The sequence below is a fragment of the Sebastes fasciatus genome, chromosome 7, assembly GCF_043250625.1.
Source record: "Sebastes fasciatus isolate fSebFas1 chromosome 7, fSebFas1.pri, whole genome shotgun sequence".
In the NCBI taxonomy this organism is placed as follows: domain Eukaryota; kingdom Metazoa; phylum Chordata; class Actinopteri; order Perciformes; family Sebastidae; genus Sebastes; species Sebastes fasciatus.
Window position 1 is genome coordinate 35428914 of NC_133801.1, and position 13123 is coordinate 35442036.

At 42.4% G+C, this 13123-nt stretch overlaps 1 protein-coding gene across 20 annotated transcripts in view; it reads left to right on the top strand.

Moving 5' to 3' along the window:
* robo2 (roundabout, axon guidance receptor, homolog 2 (Drosophila)) overlaps positions 1 to 13123 on the top strand; it is a 429877-nt gene that overhangs the window by 344612 nt on the left and 72142 nt on the right. For all 20 annotated transcript variants that reach the window (XM_074640484.1, XM_074640483.1, XM_074640482.1 and 17 more), the window contains 3 exons: positions 1549 to 1706; positions 1973 to 2093; positions 2498 to 2636. In XM_074640484.1, the coding sequence (XP_074496585.1) occupies positions 1549 to 1706; positions 1973 to 2093; positions 2498 to 2636 (418 nt within the window). The remainder of the gene's footprint in view (positions 1 to 1548; positions 1707 to 1972; positions 2094 to 2497; positions 2637 to 13123) is intronic.

A 13123-nucleotide genomic window follows, 5' to 3' on the forward strand; every position in this document is an offset into this window, starting at 1 on the left:
TATAATCCTGGACCCTCCCCACCATTGTCCCCGGTGTTATGTGGAATTTACATAAGGACCCGTGGTGCTGCCCTTAATTTAGCCCTCCTCAAGCATCTTCAAACATCCTCCAATAAGCTCAGTCCTTTTATCCTTCAGAGGAATCATGTGTCCGTTGCTGCCGCGTGGATGGACACTGCTGAAGCTGAAATTCCTAAAGTGCTACTCCACAGATTGGATTTATTGTAGATCAAATGGGGAAAGATCTGTAGGAGTGCACACAGCGGGGGAGAGCCAGAGCGACCCCCGGTTTACTGCATTAGGTATTATGTACGTATGTTCACTCATTGGTATGGACGTTGTATCCTGCTAGTTTAGCATGTTAGTGTACATTTGTGTGCTCATGTGTGTGTTTGTGTGTGACAGCTGCTTGCCGTGCTTTATAATGAGCTGGTGTCGTGTGTTTTGTTGAACACTTTTCCGGGTGAGAGGCTATCTCTGTGATGAAAGGCCTACCTGAGGGTGATTAGATACAAGGCCACAGTTTTTCATCAGACCACCCACTGTTTTTTTTGTGCATTAGCACATATCTGGTTTGTGTGCAAGTGTGTAAATGTGTACATGCTAGCAAAGTGAAGCAGCATTGCACCCCTGTGAGCTCTCACATGTGAATGACACCAGGCTTCAGGGCGTTCTGTCTCTGTTTGTTCTGCTACCTCCACAGGGACCTCCATTAGCTCCAATTAGCTTTCACTTGTGCTCGCCTTGTCAGATGAAGCTGCACATCCCATTTAAATAGCCACAATGAAAGCTGCATGCATTCACACTGTGTTGTGCATACAATGTAATACATACTGGTGCAGTGCCCATGACTATGACTGAGGCATTACCCACTCTGCCTCTGATTGGCTAGTACTCGATGCCTTTTTTGGTTGGATTGGTTATGTTTAGGCATGAGGGCGGGTCATGCCTTTGCCATAGTAGGAAAAAATGTCACGTTCGGGGCGTGGCCATTCGGAATGGGCCGATTGTTTGGCTCCCAGTATTGCTGCTTGTATTGCTGCTTGTAGCGTTGTTGGGAACCACTCATCCTATCGCTTTGAGAGCCAGCTATAGCAAAACTGTATGGAAAATCAAAAATCCCAAAAAGTAACTTTTCCCGGCTTGGTCCAGAGATGTACTTTACCAAATTTGGTGACGATTGCTCAAAATCTTTAGGAGGAGTAGCGTAAAAACTGATTTGGACACAATTCAAAATGGCGGTAATGGACTTACATGCATATATTTGTCTGGACCCACAGAATCCAGGATGTTCCTGAGATTTAAAATTAAAACGTAACATGTGTTGTTATAGTGCCACCATCTGGCCAAATTGCACCACATTCGGCACTGCACTCCCTTGGGTCCTCAGCAATACACCCGCAAAGGACACACATGCAGAGATCCCTTGCTTTATAGTTACATGAAAACATTTAAAAAATGGTGGACTTTAACATTTTGGCATTTAAATTCAACATTATGCTACACAACTGCCCTCTTCCTGAACCATTTCCTCCTTTTCCCCCTCAGTGCTGCGAGATGACTTCAGACAAAACCCGACAGACGTGGTGGTGGCAGCAGGGGAGCCGGCGATCCTTGAGTGTGTTCCTCCCAGAGGCCATCCTGAACCCACCATCTACTGGAAGAAAGACAAAGTGCGAATAGACGACAAGGATGATAGGATCACCGTGAGTATTATAACCATCCGTTTTAATACCTGCACTCAATAGGAAGTGTCTTTTTAGTCTCTGGGCACATAGGAAAACATATCTTGCTTCTGGAAGCCATTGAACACATTTAACAGTGTTTTCATGTGTTGGAAGCAAGTGAAGGATCATTCCTTTGTTGTTTCTGTGTATAGGGAAGAGAAAAAGGGTGAAAAATGTAACGACAGTAGAAAAAAAAATCTAAATGTAATATCTGTGTATTTAAGGAAAAACTGTTTTTTCTTTAGATTCGAGGAGGGAAGCTAATGATTTCCAACACAAGAAAGAGCGACGCTGCCATGTACATCTGTGTGGGTACCAACATGGTCGGAGAGAGGGACAGCGAGACGGCACAAGTTACAGTGTTTGGTAAGCTTTGTTTCTCTAGAGCAACCTTCATACATGTCACTGTATATTCTCAGTTACTATAGAGCTCTCAACCTGGGGTATGTCTCCAATGTATGTTGAGCTGAAAAGTAGAAATACCTTTGGGCCGTTTGCTTTCTCAGTGGAATTTTAATTCCTGGGTATCATGCTTTTTAAGGCTATTGCTACATTTCTTTGTCCATATAATGATCTTAGAAGAGGACTTGAAGACTAAGAGAATGACTGAGGTAGAATTTCTAAGAGAGAAAATAGTGAGTAGACAGCAGGGATCATTCTGTAAGATGCCACTGTATGGAATATATGCATGCACTTTAAATTCACACACATGAACCCACTGCATTACATCATAAAGTTATCTATTTCTATCCTCTGTACCCATCCTGCAGAGCGACCAACCTTCCTCCGTAGGCCCATCAACCAGGTGGTCTTGGAAGAGGAGATGGTGGAGTTCCGCTGCCAAGTACAAGGAGACCCTCAGCCAAATGTACGCTGGAGGAAAGACGACATCGATGTTCCTCGTGGGAGGTATGTGCATCTACAGGAATATTCTCAAAAAAGTGCTTTATTTCAAGAGAGAATGGTTTCTTAAGATGCTGATACGATGTGTGTGTGTGTGTGTGTGTGTGTGTGTGTGTGTGTGTGTGTGTGTGTGTGTGTAGCAGTGGTGTGACAGGCTGCACTTAATGTAAAGGAGCTGTGATGTCAGTCTGAGTGACTGTTTCAAACTAATGATAACTCACACTGCCAGCTCTCACCTGGCCCGGCTGCCAGGGGGCATTAAATAGCTCTATTAGGCTGTACACAATGTGCATTACACAGTCAGCATAAAGTGACTCCACCTTTAGGTGCCCCACAGCCATAACAGGAGTAGGCAGTGTCTCATGTCAAGGAAAGGGTTCTGCGTGAAGACAAACAGATATTGAGCTCGACAATTAAAACGGAGTGACGGGTAAGTGGGGCGGGGAGGCTGAAAGGTAGGAGCAGAAACAATATGGCACACTGCAAAGCAGACAGAGACAGATAGAATGACAGGAGATACAAAGAGACAGCAGCTGACGTGGCCCTCAAGTGTCTGTGTACAGGTGCAGCTGTTCAGGTGAAGTCTTGGAACAGAAACCTAGAAGATAATCACTCCTTCCCTTACACATTTAACCCCATTCAGTCTCTGTACCTTCGCTGACATGACACATGCATTCGCTCACAGTTACAAAAACAGAGACTGATGAAAGAAAAAGAAACACAAGTCTGTAATTTACAGCTATAGTCTGTCTCACTTCCTGTAAGAAAAAAAGCCACTGATGACATAGTGATAGTGTTCTTTTTGGATCCCGTGTGTCGGCCTGTTGCTTCACCGTGAGTCACCGGACTCAAAGTCAACAGCAGTGTCATTGTCGGGAGCGGACTTCAAAGAGACCAGCGCTGTGTCCCCAGCCAACGAGCCAGTCACGCACACCGCTTGGATCACCTCATAAAATACACACTTAGTGGACCTGACATCACTCAAGGCTAGCTGCAGAGCCGAGCGTGGGCGGGTTGTTTGTGTCTGATAAGGATTTGGTTCACTGGGCAGTTCGACACGAGCACCGTGCCAAAGCAAACACATTGAAGTATTTCACTCATGTCTTTGATAGGGAGTTGGCTCGGTGGAAATGAGTTCATTTTGTACACTAATTAACAGATTTATAGCGGAGTAGGATGAGTGTCATGTGCCTGCGTCCTCCTCGCTAACTGTCTCGGCCCTTTGAAGTTTGGCCTTATTTGAATACAGGAAAGAGCACATGAAAAAGATACTGCCGGAATTAATAAGCGATAAATATCGCAATGTTTCTAATTACAATGCGAGGGCCTTTGTTTTCCTCGCTATATTTAATTCTGCAGTTTTGCTTTGAAGCAGAAAAGCAAGCATGAAAACTGCGATATTCTAATTCTGACATTTTCTGCAGCCTTTGTTGCGTGCCAAAAAAGAAGACTGGTATTGTTAAGTGACGAACTGTTACTGCTCTCTCTACTGCTTATCCTCACTTAGTAAACATCAAACAGGGCATCTCTCTGACTGACTGAGGAATTGTTTAAAATCCCACACAAGAATAGTTTCCAGTTTGATAACTGGCAAGCGCTCGGAAGGAGAAGAAATAAAACAGCTACCGTAGCACTGTGTCATTGCACTGCGGGCGTATGTAGCTGTATCAGTAGTGGACTTCACCGTAGGAATAAGAGGCGACTAAAGATCAAGCACTTCTATATGCAGAGGGGCCTTTGTTTGCTCTTTATCAGAAAAGGTTACAGTGTCCTTATTATTATGGTAAGCTGTAAAAAGAGAGACTTACTGTAGTAAGACTGCTCCCTCTTTACCATCAGATTGTTTTAACTTGTCTTTGCTGGTCCCTTGACAATCGTTGTGCATGCCTGCGTCCTTCTGCGGGTGTTTGTGTGTGCAACTTTTATACTGGGAAGAAGGGAGATGGAGCCTCAGCTGAGTAAACAGCTCTTTAATATGCTCAGTGGCTCCAGCAGCCTCCCAGGCAAACACATGCACACGCTGGCACATAGACATAAAGCACACCAGGATGGCACCGGCTCCAGTCTCTGTGGGATAGAGGAGGAGATAGAGACGGCACAAGAATGGTTTCAATTAGAGGACAAAGACAATAGTGCTGCTCGTTTGCCTCTGTGTGGGTGTTTTACTGTGTTTATATATATATATATATAAAAAAAAGATTAAAATCACCAAACAAACTTCTATACTCTAGGACACTAGTCAACAGGGTTTATTATTAAATAAAATAGGTAAATTAAATATGTTTCAGTGGACATTATGATGAGAAATCCCTGTGAAAACATTTAAATCACAGTTTGGCACATGACAGAGTAAATAGCTAAAAATGTCAAGGAACATCAGGTGCATTCATTATGATTGGGGATTTAGACATTTGCATGGATCTTAATCTAAATGAGAAAATATTCAGGATAAAAGAACAGTGTGTAACATTTCTGGGGATCTATTGGTAGAATTTGAATTAGGGATGCACCCATCCAAATTTTTCAGTCCCGATAGCGATACCTGGGCTTTGGGTATCGCCCGATACCGAGTACCGATCCGATACCTGTGTTTAATTAATAAGCTGTATGCCTCACTGTGTGAAAGTGACTGGGATCATTCTTTTATGTGTAAGGCAACATCAGGCTTGACTTAAACATTGCTTTCCTAACTTTGTAAAACAAAATGTGACCAATAAATACATATATATACATTTATTTAATTGCTATTTATTATTTAAACAATAAATCGCACACCAACAACTTGGTAAAAAATCATCAAAATTATCAGGAATTACAATTTAAGTGTAAACCTTAACTTAAACAGGAATTAAAATTATATATATATTTTTGATATAATCATAAAATTGAATTGAATAGATCGGCCCCATTGTCACCGATATCCGATCCAGCTATTTGAGTCAGTATCGGCCCGATATCAGTATCGGTCCCATATCAGTATCGGTATTGGTGCATCCCTAATTGGATAATAATATTACTTAGTGTGGTGTTTTTTTTGTATATAATCACCTGAAAATAAGAATCGTTCTGTTTTCGTTACCTTAGAATGAGCCGTTTATATCTACATACGGAGAGGGTCCTCTTCACAGAGCTGGCCTCCACGTTTCTACCCTAGCCCAGAAACCAAACAATGGCTATATTCTTATTTTCACATTTCCGTGTCGGCCAACGTGGTTCTTCTACACACTTGGCAAACGGGAGAAGTTTCAATTGGTTGCAATCTGCAACCTCGTCGCTGGATGCAACCAGATCTTACATACTGCACCTTTAAGTTGTTTACGTGAGTTGCTTAAAGCACTTTGTCGTTCATGTTTCTGTTTGCACGCTACGGAGCACCACCCATTTAATGATTCAGTGCTTAACCTTGAATCTTATTGGTTCCTTCTAGACTGTATGTCACCCAATGCCAAATTACGGGATCTGGTTCTCTACTGAAAGAGATCCCAAGTTCAAATTATATTACTTTTTTTATATTGTTGTTAATAAACAGTAAGTGTGTCAAATTATCAAATGGTTCTTTCTGAATTCCCATTATACATTTTCAGTAGGGAGAGGACTGGAGTCTGTAAGGTGGTGGTGTTAAATACATGCAGTCCACCACACACAAAATTAGTTATAGGAAGGCAGACCAGCCAAGACAGAATAATTACCTGTAGCTGAAATTAGATCAGCCCATTTGTTGAGCTTGCAGGTTCTTACTCTCATAATGGCTTTCTTTTTTTTTTCCTTTACCATCTGGGCTCGCAAATAGGACTATATATGTTGCCATCAGGCCTGAAAAAAAACGTTCTACTTCTTCCATTGTCACACAGAACTCTAAACTGTGTGCTGAGCTAATGGATCTCTTAAATACAAGGTGTCTCTGAGGATGAAACTGAAAGAATATTAGAGGACCAATAAGTGTGCTTAAAAACAATAGGTAATTGGGGCTTTAATTATTTCCAGGGTAGAAGGTGAAAAATCACACATGCACTCCGGGTGGAATTAAAATCACTGACCAGCACATGCAATATTAAAATCACCCAACCTCCCCTAGAGAAATACATTTGGTTTGAACGGGGCTCAGTCTTTTTTTTACCAATATACATATGATTAGATTCAGATGGTAGAGTAGTGTGTCTTCCCAGGGGAAAACCTTTGGCATGTGTCATCAAGCAGCTGGATTGTAGCATGTGTCTCAAAATACTATGAAACCTCTGACAGAGTTGTAGCTTATTTAAAGGGATAGTTTGGCTGTTTCTCAGTGGGGTTGTATGAGGTACTTATCCATAGTCGGTGTATTACCTACAGTAGATGACGGTCGGCACGCCCCCAGCTTGGAGAAGCAGACAGGAGTTACTGCACGGAAGCAAAGCAATGTACTGCTGTGGACGGGGCAAGCTGAAAAACGGATTTTAGACACCTAAAAGAAAACAAAAGTCTAAATCCATTTTAGTGTACGCTATATTTCACCGCCTTATCTCGTCGTCAGACAGCCCTTTCAGAACAGAAGTCGATGTATCCATCTGTGCCCTCGCCAAAGCCACCAGACTCCATTGAAAATTTTTTTTATTTTGCCTTGCGGACCGCGGGGGTTGCTGGTATACCGTTGCCTCAATCGGTTAGTTTGTTTGTGCTATTATGTGACTTTAGTGAATCCAAACTAACCAAAGTCACACAATAACGCAAACAAACTAACTGATCAAGGCAGCGGTAGCCCAGCAACTCCCATGTTGTGCGAGGTAAAATTGCTGTTTTTTTCAATGGAGTGTGGTAGCTTTGGCAAGGTTTAGGTGAGCCTTTCTTTTAGGTGGCTAAAACAATTTTTTCTGCCAGCCCCGTCCACACCAGTACATTGCTTTGCTTCCATTCAGTAACTCCTGTCTGTTTCTTCAAGCTGGGGGCGTGCTGACTGTCATCTACTGTATAATACACTGATTCTGGATATGTACCTCATACAATCTCACTTCAAAACACCCAAACTATCCCTTTAAGATGTATACAGTACATGGTGTATCTACAATGCCCATCCATAATGTGGCTAACCAGGCCAATGTATTATTTGTACGAGTGTCTTCATTTGGATTAATATCAGTATCATATTAATATCAGTCCGTCAAGCATGTCTGCAGAATCTTGGGGAAAGCACACAATAGCTGCTCCCACATCAGAGAGCCAGGAGAGGAGTACTACAGAGCTTTGTGTCTCCAAATGGAAGAGTTTCTGCCATAGTCTATGGATCCCAGTGAAAAGACTTGGGCAGTGTGTGTGTGTGTGTGTGTGTGTGTGTGTGTGTGTGTGTGTGTGTGTGTGTGTGTGTGTGTGTGTGTGTGTGTGTGTGTGTGTGGGTGTGGGTGTGTGGGTGTGGGCGAGGGGCGTGCGTGCGTGCGTGCGTGTTATCTCCCACTGGCTACCAGCTCAATGTGTGGCCCACGTCTTTCCCTCCTGTGGTTCCCCTCTCCCTCCTCGTTTGCCCTGGACCCCTGTGCCCTCTCCTGTGCCTTATCAGAGCCCCCTTTGGTCTTGCAGTCTATCTGTATTCAGGCCCCCCTGTCCCCGCTGACCTCCACAGCACAGCCCCTGCAACATTCAGCAGAAAGCCTTTCTTTCTGACTCAATCCCTTCGTGGCGTGCACATGTGTGTGCGTGCGTGTGTGGGTTTGTGTATGATAGAGGTGTGCGTGGGTCATTCCATTTGAGAGAGCTGTTAAAGCTAGTGTGACAGGAGCGCCTGTGTTATGCTGACCATCCACTTTCAGTGATTTCTCACCTCCTCAGCTCAGCAGAATAAAAAGACGGCCGGCTATGGTTCCTGTCTCCATCACTTTCCCTGATATATAAGTGGATACATCTGCTATTTATGAGCGCGCATGTGTGAGGGGGCTGGTGAGTGGATGAATGGCAGTACATATCTTATCTTTAAGGTTTATCAACACTGATTGTGTCTACAACAAAGTAATGTGAATAAAATAATGATTCTCTGTTTATAATAAAGAAAATAGAAATGTCGGTTTTGCATAGGAAGATGTGCAGCTGATCATTTATTATGCATCAGGGTTTTTTCATCTTCATTGAATGGCAGAAAATACCTCTCCACTGCTAAGAAAGTACAAATAACTACCTCAGCATATAACATCCGACTTTAAATTACCAAGAGGGGACTTGCATCATTGAGCGATGTCTACCTATCAAACAGGGAACTTCCATTTACTGCAGTGGAACCGTCTGTACCCGTTCTTTCACCGGAGGGTTTGTTTACCACAAAGACTTTCATAGTTTCTTTCTGAAAATGGATCATTTAACTTTACTTTCACCAAGATTTAAACATTTCTCTGTGATACAAATATTACGAAAATAATCATGGCCACTTTAATATAGAACAAATAATGTTTTACCTGCAAATCAGACGTAACTTGGCTGCATGCACTAATATCAGGGACTGCAGTATTAGCAACATAATGTAAACTATATCTTGGCCTAAATACATAAATAATCCATGAGAGGCTTTTAGACATGATTTTAGCATGATTTAAAGTATGACCAACAGGGTACTTCCAAAATGTCCCTTGTTGGCTAATAATAATAATAATAATAATAATAATAATAATAATAATAATAATAATAGTAATAATAATAATAATAATAATAATAATAATAATAATAATAATAGTAATAATAATAATTATAATAATAATAATAACTTGGATTTATATAGCACCTTTCAAGAAACCCAAGGATGCTTATCATAGACACAAGAAACAGAACATAACAGTAGCTAGAGGCCATAGGCCTTGTTGAAGAGGTGGGTTTTAAGAAGTCCCCTGTTGGTGAACGTGTAACAACACCGAAGTCCACTGTTGGATAGGAGGTAAGCGCGCGCACACACTCAAAAAGAGAGACGGAGTAGGAGTGGCTTCCAGGCATCGGTCAATGAGCTGTTTCGTTTTTTCTATCTGCAACATTTTCCATTTCCCATTTTTACTGCACTGCTGCCACACTGGATAGACTCCTTTAAAGGCAAATTTAGGATCAATTTGCTTCCCACAAACCCCCGCCTTAACCATAAGGGGTTGAAGTCTTGCCAAACTGATCTTTGATTAGTGTAGGATAAGGTGATGAATGTTAGTCGGACTGATTGGAAGGCCCCGACCCCGCTGAGGCGCGAGAGATGCCAAGAGGGAGTAGAGTCCTGGCTAAGGGCCTCACAGAAGGAAGATGAGAAGCGATAGCGGTTAATTGATTCCCTCTCATGGGTGACAAGGCCTGGACAGGTAGACTCCAGCTCTTTTGATCAGGATGTGGTAAAGTAGCAGTTAGATGGTGTGAAACTGGATCAGAGTGTCAGAATGAAATGGAGCAGAGAGGGGGACTTTGTGTCAGAGCAGCCAGGCCGGAGAGAGCAGGCTGTATCTTGAGTCTGACTCATGTGCTCGGAGTTGGCACACGACCCTTCTGCCCGCCGCCGGCCCCATTCATGTATACACAAAGGCGAGGCAGATAAGATCCTCTCAGGTTGACTCATTTTGTGGATAACCGTACGCACACATTCAGTCATCCACACAGCCGAGAGATACAACTCTATTAATGTAGGTGATTTGGCACAAGTCTGAAGGTGGAACACGGGTGAGTGTGTTCCTGACAGGCAGTTTCGAGGCAAATCCTCTAAAGATGATGATGTGGAGGAGATGTGGATTTTTGAGATGTAACGCTTTTAAAGTTTGTCCAATAAAGTTGTCATCTTTGCACAGCCTCCTCCGCGCAGCAAACACATCAAGTTGACAACCCAGAAAAATGCTGCTTTGTCTTGGCGTTTGCTTACATTCCCATCACTCCTCATCTCCCTGCATGAGTGAATGACTCTGCACATGTGTGGATACGTGTTGGATGATTGTATACTTTGTTCTCTGTGCAAGTGTGTGTACAGTGTGCCTCTTTTTCTAGTTGAAAAGACGGAGAGTGAACTTGGCTCTCCTATCCTTTCCACAGACCTTCGACATGTGCAATTACATTCCTCCTCTAATAGAGAACAGAGCTCTACCCCAATTCAGTCTCAATAAAGAGCTACTGTTCCCTTTCTGTGCGTGCACTTACATGTGTGTGTGGCCACAACTACCTCTTATCCCTGAGTATTTCCACTCATCTTGTCATCTCGGCTGATTCCATATAGGAAGTTGATTACAGATTGATTGGGCTCATGTTTCCCCACTAATAAGTCATTGGCCAGCCTGAGGTTGTGTTTTGAGAGATTGATGGAGACGGGACCGAGAACAATAAGCATGTTGTCTAGTTTGTGCATATAGTGGGTTATCCACACGGCAAGGGCTCGGTCATGCAGATGTCAGGCTGTAGGGACCCCTGGTGAACTGTTGATATGAGTTATCACAATATCTGTAGCTCTCATTCATCTTCTTAAAGGGGCAGTGTGTAGGATCTGGCGGCATCTAGTGGTGAGGTTGCAGATTGCAACCAACTGAAATATCTCCCGTGTACCAAGCATGTAGGAGTAGGACTTTTAAGTAAGTTTGATGCTATGTTATCGAGCATTTGCACATAGCTTTGTTCTACATAGTTGGAGAAAAGTGAAGCATCATAGCTCTGTAATCTCACCAGCAGTCTGGTAGTAGACTTGAAACTAGCGATTGAGATCATAAACTCATGTTTACAATGTTTCCTGAGGTAATAAATCAAGTGAGAAGTAGGATCATTTTCTCATAGACTTCTATACAACCAGACTTCTTTTTGCAACCAGAGGAGTCGCCCCCTGCTGGATATTAGAAATAATACAAGTTTAAGGCACTTCCTCATTGGTTCACTTCTCAGACTATTAGCAATTGCTAATTAGCTCATTTTAACATGCCACCATGCTAGACTAATACAGTGAGCATGGCAAACCTTATACAGTACCTCCTTCGACATGTTAGCATTGACATTGTGAGCACGTTAGCATGCTGATGTTTGTTGACACAGAGCTTGTCTGGGTTGGGTTGTTTGAGAGTGCTGGGAAAAGTTAGCTTGTTCTCTTGCTCTCATCATGGTTAATTGGGAGTCATGGTGTTTTCCCTAAGCCCCAACTTGTCCCTGCCACTCTTTTGCTCATCTCCGCCTCCTCTTGCAAGTCAAGTAGTTCATGTTGAGCTTCGCAATCTAGCCGGAGGCAGGGTGTGAGAGGATGCTCTTCTAGCTTGTTTGTTTTTCATTTGACAACAGACATGTCCCAAAAGGTGCCGTCTCATTCCGTTGGATGCCACTCACTCGGTTTCAACAATAAATGCTTTATCCGTGGCCCCCACCATCACCTGAACTGTACATCCCCTCTCTCTAGAACAAAGCATTCAGTCATGACTCAGTCAAATAATCATTATGGCTCCTTAAGTACCTGTGTGGATAGGAGGAACTGGCAGTCAGAGTTGAGGAATGTGCTTCAATAAAGCTGCCTTTGAATGCTTGCTCAGGAAATGTCATAACAGCAGGTGAAAAAAAAATAAGACAGGACAGATTAGTTTTGCAGCTGCCGGTGGCAAGCAGCCATCAGTACACCTGATGGTCGAGCAGAGGGGTCTTTCCCACTCCGAGGGAAATGGACCACAGCATACTGTAACTCTAAAGTCACATGTGAAACATAGTTTGTTGCCATATCTAATAGTCCGATGTATTATCCAGAGTAAACAGTTATCCACTTTCATGTGTGCAGACCTCACATTTTAAAGTATAACACTACTTTATCTTTTTTTTTAATTCCCCTGAAGAGACAAAGGCCAAAAAATGAAAATGTCCCTCTAACAAGTATCATCTGTGTAGCCAAAGCCTAATATAGCGTATTCTTCTGTGCCATGGAGCTCTGTTGTCATCTAAAAGCCATTAAAAACACATAAAAGAGTCATACTGTTGCACCGGGTGGAATATTCCTTTATTACAACGAACATGGCCTGTGTAGTTTGCTCTGAAACAACTCTCTGACTGCATTTTCAATCTCTGAAGGGTCCGCTCCATGTTGGGCAGACATCACTACTCTTGGTTCTTTTATGTGTTTTTAATAGTTGTTGGACTACAAGTTTGGAGTTTTATGGCGCAGAGGCATAGGCTATAATAAAAGGATAATATAATGTCAGGCTTATCCTTTAAAGCTCCTATGTGGATTTGGAACATTCTGGCTTCGGGGGACTCCAAGTGGTAATATAAAAAAGACAGTGTGGCCGACTGCAGAGCACAGAATGAACGACTGAAAGCAGCACACAGACTGCACCCATTTCACCTTCATTGGTGAATTTTTCGAGAAATTAAGAAATAAAGTTATTCAGTAATTGGTAACAATTTATAACAACCATCACTTATAAATGGTAAACTGATAATTAATTAAACATAGTTAATAGTATTTTTACTGTTAAACAATGAAATGATAATTAATAATGTTTACTAATTATTAGTAACGCTATAATGGAGGTTATTTTAACAGTTCATTGTTGCACACATAACAT